Source organism: Haplochromis burtoni, unplaced genomic scaffold (assembly GCF_018398535.1).
Source record: "Haplochromis burtoni strain Fernald_Lab_line unplaced genomic scaffold, NCSU_Asbu1 Contig_335, whole genome shotgun sequence".
Lineage (NCBI taxonomy): Eukaryota > Metazoa > Chordata > Actinopteri > Cichliformes > Cichlidae > Haplochromis > Haplochromis burtoni.
In genome coordinates, this window is record NW_024582696.1 from 433,135 (window position 1) to 449,311 (window position 16,177).

The 16,177-nt window shown below is 41.0% G+C and overlaps 5 protein-coding genes across 6 annotated transcripts; 2 read left to right on the forward strand and 3 right to left on the reverse strand.

The window, feature by feature from the left end:
• Positions 1-1,778: 1,778 nt before the first annotated feature.
• On the reverse strand, positions 1,779-5,099 carry vac14 (vac14 homolog (S. cerevisiae)). Its single transcript, XM_005942302.3, has one exon. The coding sequence runs from the start codon at positions 4,916-4,918 to the stop codon at positions 2,546-2,548; it is 2,373 nt and encodes a 790-aa protein (XP_005942364.1). The 5' UTR covers positions 4,919-5,099; the 3' UTR covers positions 1,779-2,545.
• A 1-nt stretch (position 5,100) lies between these two features.
• LOC102307175 (zinc finger protein 239) lies at positions 5,101-7,466 on the forward strand. 2 transcript variants are annotated; one of them, XM_005942304.3, is made up of 4 exons: positions 5,101-5,552; positions 5,658-5,776; positions 6,192-6,297; positions 6,395-7,466. In XM_005942304.3, exons 1-4 carry the CDS (start codon positions 5,276-5,278, stop codon positions 7,285-7,287), a joined length of 1,395 nt encoding a protein of 464 aa, XP_005942366.1. In that variant the 5' UTR covers positions 5,101-5,275; the 3' UTR covers positions 7,288-7,466. The 2 variants fall into 2 exon arrangements, with proteins under 2 accessions (XP_005942366.1, XP_005942367.1); XM_005942305.3 differs by having other exon boundaries at positions 6,398-7,466.
• An 81-nt stretch (positions 7,467-7,547) lies between these two features.
• On the reverse strand, positions 7,548-10,103 carry LOC106633646 (zinc finger protein 45). Its single transcript, XM_014340074.2, has 4 exons — positions 9,717-10,103; positions 9,390-9,526; positions 9,177-9,282; positions 7,548-9,090 (listed from the first exon to the last, which is right to left on the reverse strand). The coding sequence occupies exons 1-4, from the start codon at positions 9,985-9,987 to the stop codon at positions 8,396-8,398; spliced, it is 1,209 nt and encodes a 402-aa protein (XP_014195560.1). The 5' UTR covers positions 9,988-10,103; the 3' UTR covers positions 7,548-8,395.
• A 1,043-nt stretch (positions 10,104-11,146) lies between these two features.
• On the reverse strand, positions 11,147-13,158 carry LOC102288506 (zinc finger protein 572). The gene is made up of 4 exons (XM_014340076.2): positions 12,517-13,158; positions 12,350-12,422; positions 12,147-12,249; positions 11,147-11,947 (listed from the first exon to the last, which is right to left on the reverse strand). The coding sequence occupies exons 1-4, from the start codon at positions 12,810-12,812 to the stop codon at positions 11,259-11,261; spliced, it is 1,161 nt and encodes a 386-aa protein (XP_014195562.1). The 5' UTR covers positions 12,813-13,158; the 3' UTR covers positions 11,147-11,258.
• A 52-nt stretch (positions 13,159-13,210) lies between these two features.
• Positions 13,211-16,171, forward strand: pgls (6-phosphogluconolactonase). Its single transcript, XM_005942303.2, has 6 exons — positions 13,211-13,360; positions 13,688-13,972; positions 14,061-14,168; positions 14,248-14,349; positions 15,037-15,177; positions 15,931-16,171. The coding sequence occupies exons 2-6, from the start codon at positions 13,709-13,711 to the stop codon at positions 16,075-16,077; spliced, it is 762 nt and encodes a 253-aa protein (XP_005942365.1). The 5' UTR covers positions 13,211-13,360; positions 13,688-13,708; the 3' UTR covers positions 16,078-16,171.
• Positions 16,172-16,177: the final 6 nt, after the last annotated feature.

The following is a 16,177-nucleotide window of genomic DNA, read 5'->3' on the forward strand; positions in this document are numbered from 1 at the left end:
TTTGTCCATTTTAAACATCTATAAAAGCAAGCTGACCTGTTTCCTATTAGAACAATCAACCCACCCCAAATTAGGTTGAGTGTGTTGATGGGAAAACGGCACAGGGATTTCTTAGGAATTTGTAGTCCAATTATTATATTAGTGATGGAGTGAAAAAGATGTTGCTTCTTTTTTATGTCCACCTTTGCCTAAAAAGCTTCCTAACACATCTAAGCAAACCGTGTGAACTTTGAGATTAATTTGGTCATGAACATTAAATAAAGTGGGTTAATTTTATTTTTAGCCGCCTGCCTTCTTGTTGAGATGCCAAAGTGAAAATTTGATTTGTGCTCATGCCAGAGCCAGGGTAGCAGTTCAGACACTAATAGCAACACAAGAGCCAACAAACCTAAACACACACATACTGCATATATATAAACACTACAGTCATGTGAGAGTTTGCTCTGTAATCATGTTTCAGCTGTTTACAGTGATACTCACTTGTAAATGGTTTCTAAATGGATGAGATCAAAATAATTAGGAAAACACATAATTGCTGCTTTGCTCTGTGGATTTATGTGTTCAGTCACATGATGAGGTTTGAAGGTATTACAGTTCACTCCTGATCAGCTACATAGAGTGGGGGGAAAATCTGTCACCATGTGCTTGCCACTATGGATGTGTGAAGTCGAGTCTTTAAAATAGAGAGGACACTTTTAGTCAAGAAGGCTTTTCCACATACATTGCAGCAGCAATCATCCACCATCTGGAAATTTAACTCAGTACCAAAAAGATCTGTATCACTGTGCATGTATTACATACAAATAAGTATCCCCTTGTAGCCAAATAGAGTGGGAGAGAGCCTTTAGTTTCACCACAAATTAACACATATGAAAGGAAGGTTTCAAGCTAGGCTAATGTAAAATTTAAAGAACACAAGTGAAAATATTCCTCTTGTATGTATGTGATGAAAAAAGACAAAGTATGAGCCATGATGATTATAATTGATTAAGTGAAAACTGTTTTTAGGTGCCCCTGCAATAGATTGGTAACCTGTCCAGGGTGTATCCTGTCACTCCCTCTTTCAAGTACAAAGATCAGCACTAAAATACATTTTCTGGTAGGAGAATTAATTAACATTGGGAATAATTAAGGAATTCCTTATGTAAGTAAGATCCTAGAAAAGGTTTGGTATTAACAATACACTTACAGGCCTAAAACAGAATAGAAAAACAGTGAGGAAAGCAATTAACCAAGTCTAAAATAATAATTGTAATAGTAATAGCAATAATAATACTTATAATGATAGTAACAAGTATGTAATATATGTAATATTATGTAATGTAATGTTAACACTGGGCTGTTTATAAATTCACATATAAATTCTTTGACACAAAACAAAAAAGAAGGATTTTCTGTTTTATATGACAGATCCCAGGAACAACATCTAAGATCTCTGTTAAGAAGAGAGCAGTCCTAGGAACAGCTAAGAGACCCTCAAGCTCCCAGGCCTCTGGTAGAGGACATGATCTTGAAGGACTGACCGCCAGCAGGGGCGAGAGGGGATTTTTGTTGTTGTTGTTGGTTTTTTTTTACTATTAACAGCCTATTATGACAGAATAACTCCCAGTCAGTGTCCCAATGTGACAAAAACTGAGAACGCCTTCTCTTCAAACATAATTTAAATACTGAAAATATGGTGCAAAAGTTGGCTTAACTTTCTAAAAGAAAATGTCTGACTATTAACAATATAGTAATTATTTGTTATTTTAAGACATTTTAAAAACAACACTGAAATGTTTCGAATCACATGGTCCACTTTAATCATTTTCACATTGGAATGACAAATGTGCAAAGACAAAAGAGCATTGATGAGTAAGCAGAACAGACACTGTACAAAAAAAAAGCAAAAGAATTAAATGCTCAAAGTGTGTAAGTAAGTTGTTGTGAAACAAAACAACAGCATAGACCATTCATCAGCTCCTTCAAGTTTGAAGTCTTACTTTAGCGCAGTCAATCTTAAAAAGATTTCTTTTCTGGCTGAAGTGAGGTTAAGGCCAAACTGAACATAAACTCTAGTAGTACTACTAAACCAAGTATACCACAGAAATACAGTGGCTCACATGGAAATTTAATTACATGGTGAATTACTTGTGCACCATTTAACTCTAGAATAAATGATTAAAGTAAATGATTGTCAGTTTAACATTGCGAATATTTAATTTACCTTTAAAAAGAAAAACAAACTGACAGGGTATAATGGGAACTCAAGATATTGCCTAATATGACCAATATTAGATGAGTTATGAGCAACTATGTACATTTTCCATACTAAATTTACACAGAAGAAATTAACTATTAATTTGCCTTGTAGTGTGCTGTATTAAATACATATTCTGATTATTTGATTTATTTTTACCTAGTATTTCATTAGCAAACACTTACAATTTGACTTACTATTGTTATACTATTTGGCTTCAGTAACAGTTCTCATCTTACAACCATATTATTATTTCACTCCTTGATATTTGTTTTTTTAATCTCATCCTACTATGGTATAATAACTTCACATCAGCTTCCTGTCATGGTGATCAGAGGAACGCCCAGAGCGCTGGTGTCGTACCTCAAGGTGTTTGCTCTGGACACGTTCAAAATGCTGGAGCAGCTCACTGTAATCCACCTGAGTGTGAGAGGCACGTCTGGAAGCCACGTGCTGTTTAGAGTCCATATACTTGGATTCATCTACAGTCCTCATGAGCTCTGGATTGGGAACACAACTCAAGCGGTGGGAGAGCAGTTGAAAGGCCTGGCTCTGAGGCAGCAGCATCAGCAGACCGTACAGTGCCTTTATCAGGTATGGGTTGTTCTCCACATCGAGGAGCTGCAGACGCAAGTATGTAAAAATGGGGCTTTCTATAAGCTGTACAAGCTTGTCGACCTCCATCAGGAAGTCAACTGTAACCTCGAGATTTCCAAACTTTTGGATCAAATCATAGGCATGCTTGTAGTTCTGCGTGAGGAAACAAAGTGAGACAGTCGCCACAGGGTTGTGGCACCAGGAACGATACAGGCAGCAAAACAAAGCACAGCTCTCCTGAGTGCGCAGGTCTTTCAGCTGGTTGCGCAACTCAAAGAGCTCAGCTGAGGTGAGCAGGATAGTGTTGAGTGTCTGAACCATGGTGGACGCAAATTTAAGGTCCTCCTCCTTCAACAGGATGTCAGCCATGGAGTGGAAGATGTTCTCTGCATGAAGCAACAGACACAACTGTCTGATGATGAAAGCTCCTCTGTTCTCCAAAAGCTTTCTCTCCAGACTGAAACGCTTGAGCAGGTTGATCATGAACTTGTAAAAATAAGAGTTCATACTGGGAGTGGAGGGGGATGAGTCCACCCCCTTGGATCCTGTGCTGGACTGCTGTGCAGGCTTCACACTCTCTGGTACCTTGAGCACCACTTTATTGTCAGCGTTGTCACAGGACAAATTTTGGTCTGTTTGGCCAGCAGGGGATGATGCTATCTCAGCTAAGACCTCCAGATCTTTCAGTATGACCTCATCGGACTCATCGGACAGAGTTTTCAGGAGCATGGGAAAGAGACTGTCTGTGTGGCGGAACATTTTGCGTGGTGTCTTGATGTAGAGGTGATAAAGCCATTTAAGCACAGCTATGCGGGTCATCATGCCAGTGGAGGAGTCATGAAGGTGGCGGTCCAACACCTGAACAATGCCATCCAGGTCCAGAGTTACCTGAGGCCTATCAGCACTTGCTGGAGTGAAGAAACTGATATTGCTGAAACCAACAGACTCCTGGGATGCATTCAGCATATCATTGCTGTCTGTCTCTGTTTTGGGCTTGTCATTTTCCTTAGATGGTGACCCTGTGCTTTCACGCCTTTCCTCCTCCTCTTCCTCATCATCCTCGGGAGTGACCAGTTTCATTAGACTGTAATTACAAGCACTAGCAGCTTCTTTAGTATTCTTCTTTCTGTCATCATAGGAAAGGCAAGGCAGCACTGCAGTCAGGATGCCAGAAGAGTACGGAAGCATCACTCTGCCCGCAAGCTGGATGAACTCCCTCATCCATGTCATAGCTGTCAGCTGGATCAGATCATTTGTTAATTTGGTCTCATCTGCAGCCTGGCAGTGGATAACCAATATGTTGGCCATCTCAGCAAACTTCACAGTAGAGGGAATCTTCTTAATCTCCTTTAGAAACTCTCCAAGCACCACCTCGCAGGTCTTTCTAATCTCTTTGCTATTGTCCCCCATGATCTGGAAGAGCCCATCCAAGATCTCAGGGAGATAGTCTAACAGGTGGATGTCTGGCACAGACTCCAGAACATGAATCCAAGAAATTATAAACTGCCTGGCATACTGATTGTTGGAGTAGATTCTCTCTCTCAACAGTGGAACAAATGCCACTAAGTCAAAACTGTTGCTTTCGGTGACAATGTCTTTCAGTAGTCTATCAAGGAGTTCAGATCCGCTTTTTACATTTGGGTCAGGATCTGCTGCAAGTTTGCTGAGACCATCAAAAAGCAGGTTGAAGTGGGGCAGCACAGCTCCCCTAGCCACTTTGACTATGTTATAGAGGGCCTCACAGGCGTAGTAGCGCAAGCGGCTGTCTGAGTCATTGAAACACGTGAGTACAGGCTCAATGAGCTCCTTCAGATACAGACCCGACTCTTTTCCGAGGGCGATGGAGCAAGCTGCCAGTCCAATGAGACCCCCTTTCCGGCTGTGCGGGTGTTGAGAGAGGGCAAACTCCGAGGCTAAAATCTGGATCACATGTCTGATTTGAGTGGCGTTGTTCTGAGCCACAAACTCCCGCACCAGCTTCTCGATCTCTAGAGCTGCGACTTTCCTCTTTTCGTACAGTTTATCATTCAGAGCCCTGACGATGTTGGGCGTCAACGGCGAAAAGTCTTTCTCCGTGTTCATTTTCGCAGCTGCGTTGGTCCCGGATCCGGTCTGCTCAAATCTGCGTCGATATGCGAGGAAACGTATTGCATTTAATTAATTTGATGAAGAGACAGTCAGCTGCTTCTGCTTTCATTTGCTAAACCAGGAAGCTTTCTAATACAACGCAGCTGACCGGTTACATCCACCGGAAATACGTCACAGTTGCAACATTTATTTGGGTCCCGCTTTGTGTGTGTCGTTACCTCAGATTAGCTTGATTAGTTACGTGTTCAGCCAATGAGCGTTTTCGTTTTCTTTGCTAGCTAACGACATCGCACGTTGGATTTTAAGCATACTTTCTCTGAGCTGTTTGTGTCGTAGCCACAATCAGCAGCCATGGCGAGCCGCCGCTCTTTTCACTCGCAGCTCTCGTCCATCATGGAGACGATGGCCAGGTCTGCTTTGAGCCAGGTCTGCAAACTTGTGGACGAAGACTCGGCTGAGCTGCGGCAGGAGCTGTCTCGGCTCCTGTTTGCAAATTCAGCCCTGGCAGAGAAAGTAAACAGCCTGGAGTGCAAGCTGACTATAGTGAGAAGCGACGCCCCTAGTTTGTGCAAAAGTTATCGCAGTGTGGGTGTGCAAACTGTGTGCTTCAGAGACGAGGATGCTGCTGGTAGCTGAATTTATTCGCAAAAGCAAATCTGATTTCGTGATCGCCATCACTTTTGTATTTCGTTGTGTGTTTATTTCATACTTTTATTGTTTGACCTTTCTTTAGTGCCTGGGCCTCCCACCATAGAGGGAATCTTTGGGAAAGATTGGTGCATGAATCTATGGAAAGACAGAGACCCGTACAGTCTGCAGAGATACACAGACTCACCACAGTCCCCTGATAAGGTGAGAACAAGTTAGACTCGGGTATGACGTATTTGCTGTCTTTATGCCTATGAGCAATTTATAACAGAGTTTCCAGACAGGCAACATATATAAATGGTTTAATATAGAATACTGATTACCAGGGTACACACATTCTGCTTATGCACATTGAAAAGCAGACCTTATTTTAAATGTGTTTAATAATAAAATGTAAACAAAGTAATGGTAAACAATTCATTTGGAATAATATGGCGTATTTATGATATTAAAAAATCAAAACACATGCACATCTTCCACAGCATCTTTTTGTTTTGGTTTTATATCAAAATTTGCTGCTAATCATTTCATCATTAGTTACAACTGACAAAGCATTACTGTTACAAACATATTGCTGTATTAAACTACAATTTAGGATCGGATGTTTTCTGTTTTGTAGTCTGTGACAGCACTATCTGACCAAATAACTGTGACTGAGATCAAAGAGGAAGACTACGAGGGGGATGCTGTCAGTCGCTGCCAGCAAGAAACGCTCAGCACAGAAGGTAAGTGAGGGAAGAAGAACTTAGCCAGGGGAATATACCCTGCAGATGTAGCAGCTTTAGTAGCTTTTTCAGTGTTTGAATTTTTGCTTTTGTGCAGCAGAACATGAAGACAGCGTGGCTGAGGAATCAGAGCAACTTTCTGTTGGTTACACGTTCGATGGCAGCACTTGCAGTCTGTCTTTTGATCAAGATGGGGAACAGGTTGTATCGGTGGGTGGTATTGAAGAACCATCTGTGCAGGTGGTATCCATCAATGATACAGAAGAAGCTTTCAGCACTCATATCATTCCAATCGAAGAGGATGACAACGATGATGATGATGTTCAGTTTGTTCAGGAAAGTCAGCAGGAGCCAGCAGTGAACACTACTGAAGTTGGGCCCAGCCACGAGGAGCAGCAAACAATGCCAGTAGACAGTACAGAAAAAGACTCTGCTGTGGATAAAGAGTCTCACGATGACTTTAATGTGCGTAACACAGAAACTTCCAGAAATCAAAACAGAGAGAGATTTACTTGTCAAATATGTAACAGGACATTCTTTCACAAGGGCACTCTAACACACCACATGAAGTCACACAAGTCAAACTTTTGCAGCATCTGTAAGCAACACTTCCCACACAGGAACAAGTTAAACTCACACAGCTGCCTGCCTCCAGTGCCATCTCACAGAATCAGTAAGTCGTGCGAGTTGTGCGGGAAGAGCTTTGCCAACCCATCAGCTCTGAGGATTCACTACGTTGTCCACACAGGTGAGAAACCCCACAGGTGCAGCTTATGTGGGAAAGGGTTTACCCAGAAAGGCAATCTGAAGTGTCATCTGCGCATCCATACGGGCGAGAGACCGTTCCGCTGTGTTAAATGTGGGAAAACCTTCACGCAGAAGGTGAACCTCAACCATCATTTAATGGCACATAGAAATCGAGAGGTTGTAGGCGAGAGGCCCATACCTAGGAGACACGTGAAGAACATGATAGCAGCAGTCAGTCAGTAACAAACTGAAGTAACTTATCAACTTTGACGCCTCTTCTACGGTTTTAAAACTTTAGCAATTACGTCTGTAATAAATTGTAGTCTGTAGTGTTGTGCTTAAAAAGTCTTGTATGGAAGAAAAATATTTTAGTAGTTTGGTGTTTTGACTTTACAAATAAAATGCAAATGTTTACATTATGATATAATTTCTTACATTTTCTACTTTTTAAAATTGCTTTTTTTGTTCAAAACTCACAAATTTGTCAGTTTTAGTTACAAGGTTTATAACGATGAACGTGCATGTGAGTACAAAGGGGAGGAGTTTCAGGAACAGATTTTTCTTTGGTAAATATAATTCACTGAGCTGGGTCAGCGTAGACTGTTCAGGGCAATTATTACAGGAACATTTGTTGTAAATCTCCGTTTGGACATTAAGACAGTTCAACACAATATAAATATTTATTTCAAACAGTAACACTACTTAATCTTGAAACTTTTTGGAATTCATTCAAATATTATATGACAAACACAAGCATTTTTTTTTTTAAATATCAATAACATTTTTTTCAAAGAAACAATGTATGTTGCCTAAAAATAAGTCTAGGCATATGTGGAATATAAAACATGACACAAACTGATTTAATCTACTTCTATTTTGATGTGAAGAGGTAGTTTGAAGGTTTATGCTACACATGTGCAAATCATGGAGAACCTGCCTAAAGTAATTATTTTGCCACCAGCTTGGGCAAGCCTTTTGTGGTCTGAAACATGAGGTATTTAAACATGTTACACGTGCATGGATGAGAAGCCGGCAAAGCTTTTTTTTTTTTTTTTTTTTCATCATGGATCAGAAGTTCTCTCTCATTTTTGATCATTTCCTTGTTAAGCGTGATGTGAAATGTCTTGGGGACTCCAACCAGTCAAACTGAATCCCATCAGTCTAATGGCTCATTTAAAAAAGGACACATATTTTCCATACTGTTGTTGGCTGTTGTTACAAATGCAAATTCAGCAAAGCTAAAAGCGTGCCAAAGAATGAGCAGTAATGATAACCACATGGGCATTAAAGTTGGTTTTGTAATAGAACAAGTATTTCAAATCTTCATAATGTTTTTAAACCACGTTGAGGGTTATATGGACATGTTGGCAGATGATGAGCAACTGTGGGTGATACTGAGAGCACTTCTGTCAAAAGCTTCTGGTTTGACCGACAAATTGAAACACTGGTGGTGATTTAAACCATACTTGTACGCATAACATTTCCCACAATCCACACAGCTATAAGGCTTTACACCCGTGTGTGTCCGGATATGTATATTCAAAGAGCTTTTCTGAGAAAAACTTTTTCCACAGTCTGGACAGCTGTACGGCTTTTCACCCGAGTGCACACGTTGGTGCAGTTTCAGGTACGTCTTCTGTGCAAACCTCTTTCCGCACACTGGGCAGCTGAAGGGCTTCTCGCCCGAGTGTCGCCTAATGTGGACTTTCAGGCTGCTTAAATAGTTGAATATTTTTCCACAAAATAAACACTCAAACTGTTTGGTTGGCTTCACCGGTTTTTCCTGAAGGTTGAGTTCTTTGGTTGCGTTCATGTGAATACTGTTCGTATAGTCTGAGTATTCTGTGGCAACTGAAGGAGGATTTGTGTTGTTAATCAGAGCGCCCATCGCCGCATCGTCTATTAATTTGTCCATAATTGTCGGCTGTGCGCGTTGCTGTATTTCACTGTCAGTCGTCATAGAGAAGTTGTTCAATTCCCCCGAGTGAAGTTGGAGATCATCAACAGATCTTTGAAGCATGCTGTCCTCTTCAAACATCCCAACAACTGTTAAAAAGAGAGCCACTGTAAACCAGTACACACACAGGACGGGATTATGACTTGTGTTTGGTGTCTTTTTAATATGCACTTACTTTTTCTGTTGTCTGTGAGCCTCCTCTGCTGTCCAATGGGATAATCGTCAAACATCTCCTCCTTGACAAAAATCAGATCAGGTTCTCTTTCCATCATATTGATTGCCTACCAACAAGAAATGACAAGTAGCTATGAACACAGCAATCATTCAGCTAGTTTGCTGCTTGTTACAAATACAAAACTTAAACCCAGACTGCAACTGATTCACCAACCGCAGCTCCCATGCTGGTTGTAGCGGCAGTCTCCACTGGTTCTCTTCTTTGAGAGGGCAGCTTCTCTTCTCTCCACAGGTCCATGCACCAGTCCTTCCCAAAAACTCCATCAATGGCTGGAGCAGGTTGGTGCTGTTCTGGAAGAAGAGAAACATGCAACATTGGGACTTGCTAGAGAATGATGATCACCAGTATGCAGAGTAGAATCTCAGAAGAGATTATATGCAATAAAGCTATTCGGTCCACTGTAATTCTAGCCCCATACTATAAATATCATGCAGGATGTGGAAGCCCCCTGGTATGTACCAGTCTGCACCGATTTCTTACCTGCAGGGTGCCGATCCCGGCGACTGACGCTGTTGTTGACGTGTTCGGGGTACGTCTGTGCCTCCCTCGCTGCTCTCAGCTGGACCTCCAAAGAGTAGCACCTCTTCTTCAGCGCCTCGTTCTCCGTCTTGTGCAAGGATATCTCGGTGTGAAGGACGGAGGAGCACTCATCAGCCAGGTTGCTTATTTCAACCAGAGCCGCCTTTGTTAGCTTATCCAGAATAACGGCCAGCTGCGTCCTAAAACTGCGGTTTGTGGTGTCGCACATCATTTCGTCAGCGAGGCTCAGTATTTGGAAATATTGAAACGATTCTCAGCGTAGGAACGCAGCTCCTTTAATCAAATATGAAATGTACAGCTGTGCCGCAAGGAATTGTGGGAACACGCTTTCTTCGCCCCCACCCCCAAGCTGCTGAAGACAACACAGTGGAAAATTCAACGCAGCATTAGAATATGTTTTCTGCCTGCACAGATGTTTTATCTCCCTATTATAACAATATATGTGGAAATAAAGACATCTCTTTAAAATCACACCTTATTGCCAACCTCTCCACCACACTGTCCGTGCAATTCACAGCCCTGCGATGGCAAGGAACCACTGTGAATTCACATACAACGAGCAAAGTATAACAAATAAATGTATCTTTTTATTTTATTCTCACAGCGTCTGTACTTATTTAGAATATACACAGTAATGTTGAGCGCCCTCTCTCGGTCACTAATCTGCAACACAACTTTGTTGCCAGCATGATAAGTATCGGTGTGACTTTTAGCAAAATGAGTGTCACTATGAAGAACATTCATTCATTCATTTTGTAATTGTTAGTTAATAGTAGAAACTGGGATGATAATAGTTTCATTGATATGGCTTTTTAAATCACTCTATTAGAATCACTTCCCTCTAGTGGTAACAATGAAGCACTTTAAAATCCTTAATTCAGATTTTTTTAAGATTAAGAATATTTTCTGTTCAATTATGATTGTTTTGTGAATGGGTGATATAGATGGCATAGTGGTCCACTGGATAGCAATGTTTCCTAACAGCAAGAAGGACTTAGATGAAGATCCACTAACCTTCTTACTCTGAGTCAACATTGCTAACCATTTCTTCACCGCATATAGTTATTATATAGCGTACACACAGCATATATCTGTATAGCTAATTTAATTAACTAATATAAACATAACATTAAGCCCACAATCTCAGACGGGTATGGACAAGTCACAAATTTCTGTTGTGGGTCTGAACCATCTCAAGTAATGCCAGCCCAAGGAAAATGCTGTCAAATGCTTCACTTGTGTTTCCCTGACTTAAAAATGTAAATATGCAACTGTGTAACTTAGAGTAATTTTTTTTTTAAACCACACACACACACACACACACACACACACACACACACACACACACACACACACACACACACAGTAAATGCATCCAAAATATTAAACCATTTGAAAAGCAAGCATCAAAAACTCAATTCTGGAACAAATATAACTTTATTTTCCAGAACAAAAATACAGATGTTACATATGATTGATGTCTTAAGAGGTTCCATTTACAAATGTCCCACTAAACATCGGTGCACTGGAGTCACTACCATATACATTTGAAGTAGGATCAAGGTGTACTGCGAGGTGTTTTTTCAGATTGCAGTTCTTTGTAAAGCCTTTGCCACATTTGATACAAACAAAGGGTTTTTCTCCAGTGTGTGTACGCTGATGCATATCGAGTGTGCATTTCTGAATAAAGCCCTTTCCACAAACAGGACAACGATACGGCTTCTCCCCAGTGTGCGTACGCTGATGTGTATACAGGTGTCCTTTTTGTGCGTATCGCTTTCCGCATAGTGTGCATCTGAACGGCTTCTCCCCAGTATGGCTTCTCTGGTGTATTTCAAGCTGACTAAAGCATCTGAAGCTCTTGCCACACTGCAAGCAGCCAAACCTCTTAGTGGTTGAGTTCCTCAAGTTATGAAGCTTCATATTTCTGAGCACACTTAAGCTTTGGGAGGTTATATTTTGAGCCAAGCTTTTCCCAACTTCTAGGGTTGTGTCGGCAGGTGTAAGCTGTGGGTTCCAGTGCGTTTCCCTCCTCACTGTTTCACTGAAAGATGGCAGGGAGCTTAGAGGCACAAAGCTATCAGTAAACAGTGGCTGCTGGTGGTCTGCAATGTGTTTGGGACGCTGCATCACATTTGGAGCCTTCTGGGCGTCTGTGACTGTTTCTCTTCCTGTTGAAAGTAGACGTACAAGTTAAAATTCAGATTTTCTTTTTGTAGAAATGACCTTGATGATAGAAGGTGTAACAGTTATGACAATTTAGTACAACTATGATGAGCAGAAAAGTCAAATCCAGCATGGTTACTGAAAGTCCTCGTGAATTTCACATACAGCTGTGCAATCCGACATAATAAGCAAATTTATAGTCACTGTTTTCAGCTGTCCTGTCTTGTTGAGTGTTTCCATCGTCCACCTCACATGGCTCCTCTTTCACCACTACCAGTTCTGGGTGCTCTTTGGGTTGGTTTGGAAGCTGATAAGACAGGGGGGGAAAGGGCATTGGTTATAAATATCAGCCACAGAGTAATCAGCTATGATAACAAGAAATAAATGGCTGGTTATTGCAGACTTACTTCTGTTGCAGCATACTCTTCACCTTGATGCAAACTGCCAGTCTCAGAAGAAAAACTTTCCCACGGGATTTCACTAGGATGAAAAACACTGAGATTAAACACACCAAGCAAGGAGAACACAGCAAACAGCTACGTTCCATAATATACACACAAAGCAACATACCTACCTTTTAATTTCAAGTCTTGTTCTTTCAGTCTCCAGTACTCCGTTTTCTAAACCGTCCCTTCCAACTAAGCTCACTTCTGTCGCATCCTGCCTGCCCCCCTGTGCCATATAAAGCAGCTTCTCCATCAGCTGTAGTTTCTCTGTAAGCGAGGCGATTTCGTTGCGCCCGCGAGTTATCTCGATCTTGAGCATCTTTGACTCGATTTCGACCAGTTTGCTTATTTCCATTACAGCTGTTTTGGATAACGCATCCATGATGGAGACGAGCTGTGTCTGGAAAGAGAAGACTGTCGACATGATTTCTGTTTGTTTTGTTTTGGCTTTCCTGTCACGGTCCAGTAGTATCACGCGAACGACCTGACGCTGTCACGGGGGTCTTAATGGCCACAGCAAAGATGTTGTTGAAATGTAATGCAGGAGAAAAGCTGCATGTGCATGCCTTCGAGGTACGCGTGAGTGTCGCTCCAAAACTCGAGTGGGGCTGAAGTGGGTTCAGTGTTTCCATCTGTCGGCTGGGAGGAAGCATCGCAATTACAAACAAAACTTTAAAATTAGCGCTAATGTTGACAAAGAGTCCTGTTTTGACATCAGGGATGATTGTTGATTTGTAAAAGTTACCACAGCTTCCGGGGCGATTTGCTCATTGCAACCTACGTTTACTTTTTAACGCCTTTGACGTCGTGGTTGTTGTTCGGGACTACGCTAACCAGAATGCAGCACGTTATCAATCGGAATGTGATTGGTGGGTGAAAACTCGCTTCAGGAAGCAGTGTGGTGAATTACATTTGCCCATTTGCCAACTGAAAATCCTCACGATAACCTGCCTCAGAGATTCCAACTACAAGGTAAATGAATGTCACTATGAGGGAACTCGTAGAGGTAAACGTTGCCCTGCGAGGCTGGTTGGTTTAAGATGCGATGCTTTGTTGCTCTTGCGTTAATGGCTTTCTTTTTCTTTTCTTTTTTTGAGTGGTCTAATCATAAGACAAGCCAATTAAGTTTGCTCAAAGTAGTGCAAAAATAACAGCTTCACAACAGTGTAAAATTAAAAATAAATTAAATTAAACGACTGAGTAAATCACATTTACAGAGATAGCATGATGGCTTGCAAAACTGTTTGGTAACTGACTTCCTTATATGTTGTTCACTTTTCTTCTTTCTTACTTTGTCAGTCCTTCTCACAGAGTGTAGTCATGGCTGGAAGGAGAGTCCTGGTCTTCCCCTCATCAGCAGAGCTCGGTCCAGTCCTGGCCCAGCTGGTGACTTCACGGGCTGAGAAGGCCATCGGCTCTCATGGCAGGTTCACTCTGGGACTCTCTGGAGGAAGCCTTGTGTCCATGCTTAGCAAAGAGCTGCTTGCCCTGTCAGAGCTGGACTGCAGCAAGTGGTTGGTCGGTTTCTGCGACGAGCGCCTGGTTTCCTTTGACGATCCAGAGAGCACCTACGGGCTGTACAAGGTTTCTTTGAATTGGTGTTTGTGTTAACATAAATGTATGTTGCTCTGTTACAGTTGGATGAACTGCAGACCTTTTCATCTTGTTGCAGAGTCAGTTATTTTCCAAGATCAACATCCCCGAAAGTGGGATCTTGACGATCGACTGTTCTCTGCCAGTGAACGAGTGCGCTGAGGATTACACGCGGAAACTGAAAGAGGTACACAGCAATCACAGGCTTTTAGATTTTAGTGTCTGCAGAATGTTTACGTCATTATTTTCGCTGTTAAAACACACAGGTCTTCCCAGATGATGACTTCCCTGTGTTTGACCTATTGCTGTTGGGAATGGGGCCTGATGGACACACCTGTTCTCTTTTCCCAGACCACCCTCTTCTGGAGGTGAGGGCTCTTATTCTAATGAACAGTTGTCTTCTACAATAGATCTATGTTGAATTATTATGAAAAAGAATGAGTGCAGATACAAAATTACAGCTTTTTAAAGAAAGGAATCATTTATAGTTCATTCAAAACATGTGTTTTATTTTGTAACACAATATGTCATCGTGATCCTAAAAACAATGTTTCGTGCTCTTAAAATGCATTTTGGGCATTCTTCTAAATATTATCTCTCCGTTATTTTGTATAAAAGGCATATCAAGCACATTTGACTGAACTCTGGCACAGCATTTGTGGAAGAATGCCTGAGTTTGCTTTTGTATGTGGTTTCCTAATTAGCTACTCTAAGAAAACAATGTCTTCCCCCTGCAGTTTTCCAGTCACTCTCTCGACAATGCATGGATAATCACTGGGTTTTATGACAGCACAGTTTGGATTTTATGGTCTTCATAGTTATCCTTGTTAGAAGTCTGAAAAAGATCTATCTCATGTTACATTATCCAGTTTCCCAGACATGTATTAAGCTTCGTGTTCAGCTCCAGTGGAGAAAAAAAAAGCTTTTTAGCTTAATCCATGTCTGAGAAACTGAGCCTTCATATTTGCTAGTTTAAAATTATACGCTTTTGGTTCTCATATTGTCACTTTTGGTGCAATGATTAGTTATTGCCTTTGGGTGCACCCCATATTCAGGAAACCAAGAAGATTGTGGCTCCTATCAGCGACTCTCCCAAACCACCGCCACAGCGTGTAACTATGACTTTCCCAGCGGTGAACTCTGCACGTTGTGTGGCTTTTATATCAACAGGAGGAAGCAAAGCACCCGTTTTGAAGGTAACACTTAGGGGCGTCTGCTGAACATACACATCTCAAATTCTGAATCTTAACACCCTACTATTTCCATAACGCAATAAATAAACTTTGACACTGATGAGACAAAAATGAGACGCACCAAGAAACAAGGGTAATTTGGTTAGGCCATGTGACTCAATATTTATAGTTGAAAGGAGGACTGGGGCCAGAAGAAACACTGATGGGACTAAATAAGCCAGAGATGTGACTTTGAGCAGAAATCATTGCATTTATTCATTTATTATATTTTTATACAGTAATCTAAAACTAGATGTGAAAACTAGATTTTTCAAAACATCTGAAACAACTTTTGCAAACTTTAAAACTAACAAATTAAATAAAAATATAGAGGCAAGTTTTTAGTATTTGTTAGTTTAGTAAAAATGTAATTACAACTTGTTGACGAGGCTCTGATTATCATGTTTATTGAGACTCTGGATGTTTTCAAACAGTTGTGTTTTTGTTGACAAACGCCCAACAATATACAATCCATAAAATAATAATTTAAAAAGTTAACCTTAAACTAATAAAAACTAAACTAAAATATTTTCAAAGAATAAAAAATGAACAGAAATAGAAAAAATCTGAAAATTAACTGAAACTTAATTTAAAAACAAAGTCAAAATGGAAAAAAAAAAAAACTAATTAGAAAACGCTAAACTGTAATAACCTCATGCTTTATAGTTTTGTGTTTGTGCTATTGTAGCACATTAATTTCTCTCTTTTTATTTGCAGGAAGTGTTGGAGGATGGAGAAGCTTCACCGTTTCCAGCAGCACGAGTTGTCCCAACTAAGGGCGAGCTGTTCTGGCTTGTTGATGAACCAGCAGCTGCCTCTTTAACTATCCAGGTAGAGAGGCCAGGCTCAGGAGCCAAGCTGTAGATCTGCCTGACTAATACATGCAGGGAGCTCAATGAAGAGTCTGGAAAATAGTGCAGTTCATTCCAAAATCAGTGAAATGTTTGTTTGTGTGTGTGTGTGT

What these genes read in the sequence shown, in the direction of transcription:
- vac14 (XM_005942302.3), bottom strand. Translation starts at nt 4,918, where the DNA reads ATGAACACGGAGAAAGACTTTTCGCCGTTGACGCCCAACATCGTCAGG.
- LOC102307175 (XM_005942304.3), top strand. Translation starts at nt 5,276, where the DNA reads ATGGCGAGCCGCCGCTCTTTTCACTCGCAGCTCTCGTCCATCATGGAG. An exon ending in CAGAGACGAGGATGCTGCTG is followed by an intron (nt 5,553 to 5,657) that starts GTAGCTGAATTT and finishes ACCTTTCTTTAG; the next exon opens with TGCCTGGGCCTCCCACCATA. An exon ending in CACCACAGTCCCCTGATAAG is followed by an intron (nt 5,777 to 6,191) that starts GTGAGAACAAGT and finishes TCTGTTTTGTAG; the next exon opens with TCTGTGACAGCACTATCTGA.
- LOC106633646 (XM_014340074.2), bottom strand. Translation starts at nt 9,987, where the DNA reads ATGATGTGCGACACCACAAACCGCAGTTTTAGGACGCAGCTGGCCGTT. An exon ending in CCGGGATCGGCACCCTGCAG is followed by an intron (nt 9,527 to 9,716) that starts GTAAGAAATCGG and finishes CTCTTCTTCCAG; the next exon opens with AACAGCACCAACCTGCTCCA. An exon ending in CAACCAGCATGGGAGCTGCG is followed by an intron (nt 9,283 to 9,389) that starts GTTGGTGAATCA and finishes TCTTGTTGGTAG; the next exon opens with GCAATCAATATGATGGAAAG.
- LOC102288506 (XM_014340076.2), bottom strand. Translation starts at nt 12,812, where the DNA reads ATGTCGACAGTCTTCTCTTTCCAGACACAGCTCGTCTCCATCATGGAT. An exon ending in AAGAGTATGCTGCAACAGAA is followed by an intron (nt 12,250 to 12,349) that starts GTAAGTCTGCAA and finishes CTGTCTTATCAG; the next exon opens with CTTCCAAACCAACCCAAAGA. An exon ending in AGACAGGACAGCTGAAAACA is followed by an intron (nt 11,948 to 12,146) that starts GTGACTATAAAT and finishes TACTTTCAACAG; the next exon opens with GAAGAGAAACAGTCACAGAC.
- pgls (XM_005942303.2), top strand. Translation starts at nt 13,709, where the DNA reads ATGGCTGGAAGGAGAGTCCTGGTCTTCCCCTCATCAGCAGAGCTCGGT. An exon ending in GCACCTACGGGCTGTACAAG is followed by an intron (nt 13,973 to 14,060) that starts GTTTCTTTGAAT and finishes ATCTTGTTGCAG; the next exon opens with AGTCAGTTATTTTCCAAGAT. An exon ending in ACACGCGGAAACTGAAAGAG is followed by an intron (nt 14,169 to 14,247) that starts GTACACAGCAAT and finishes TAAAACACACAG; the next exon opens with GTCTTCCCAGATGATGACTT.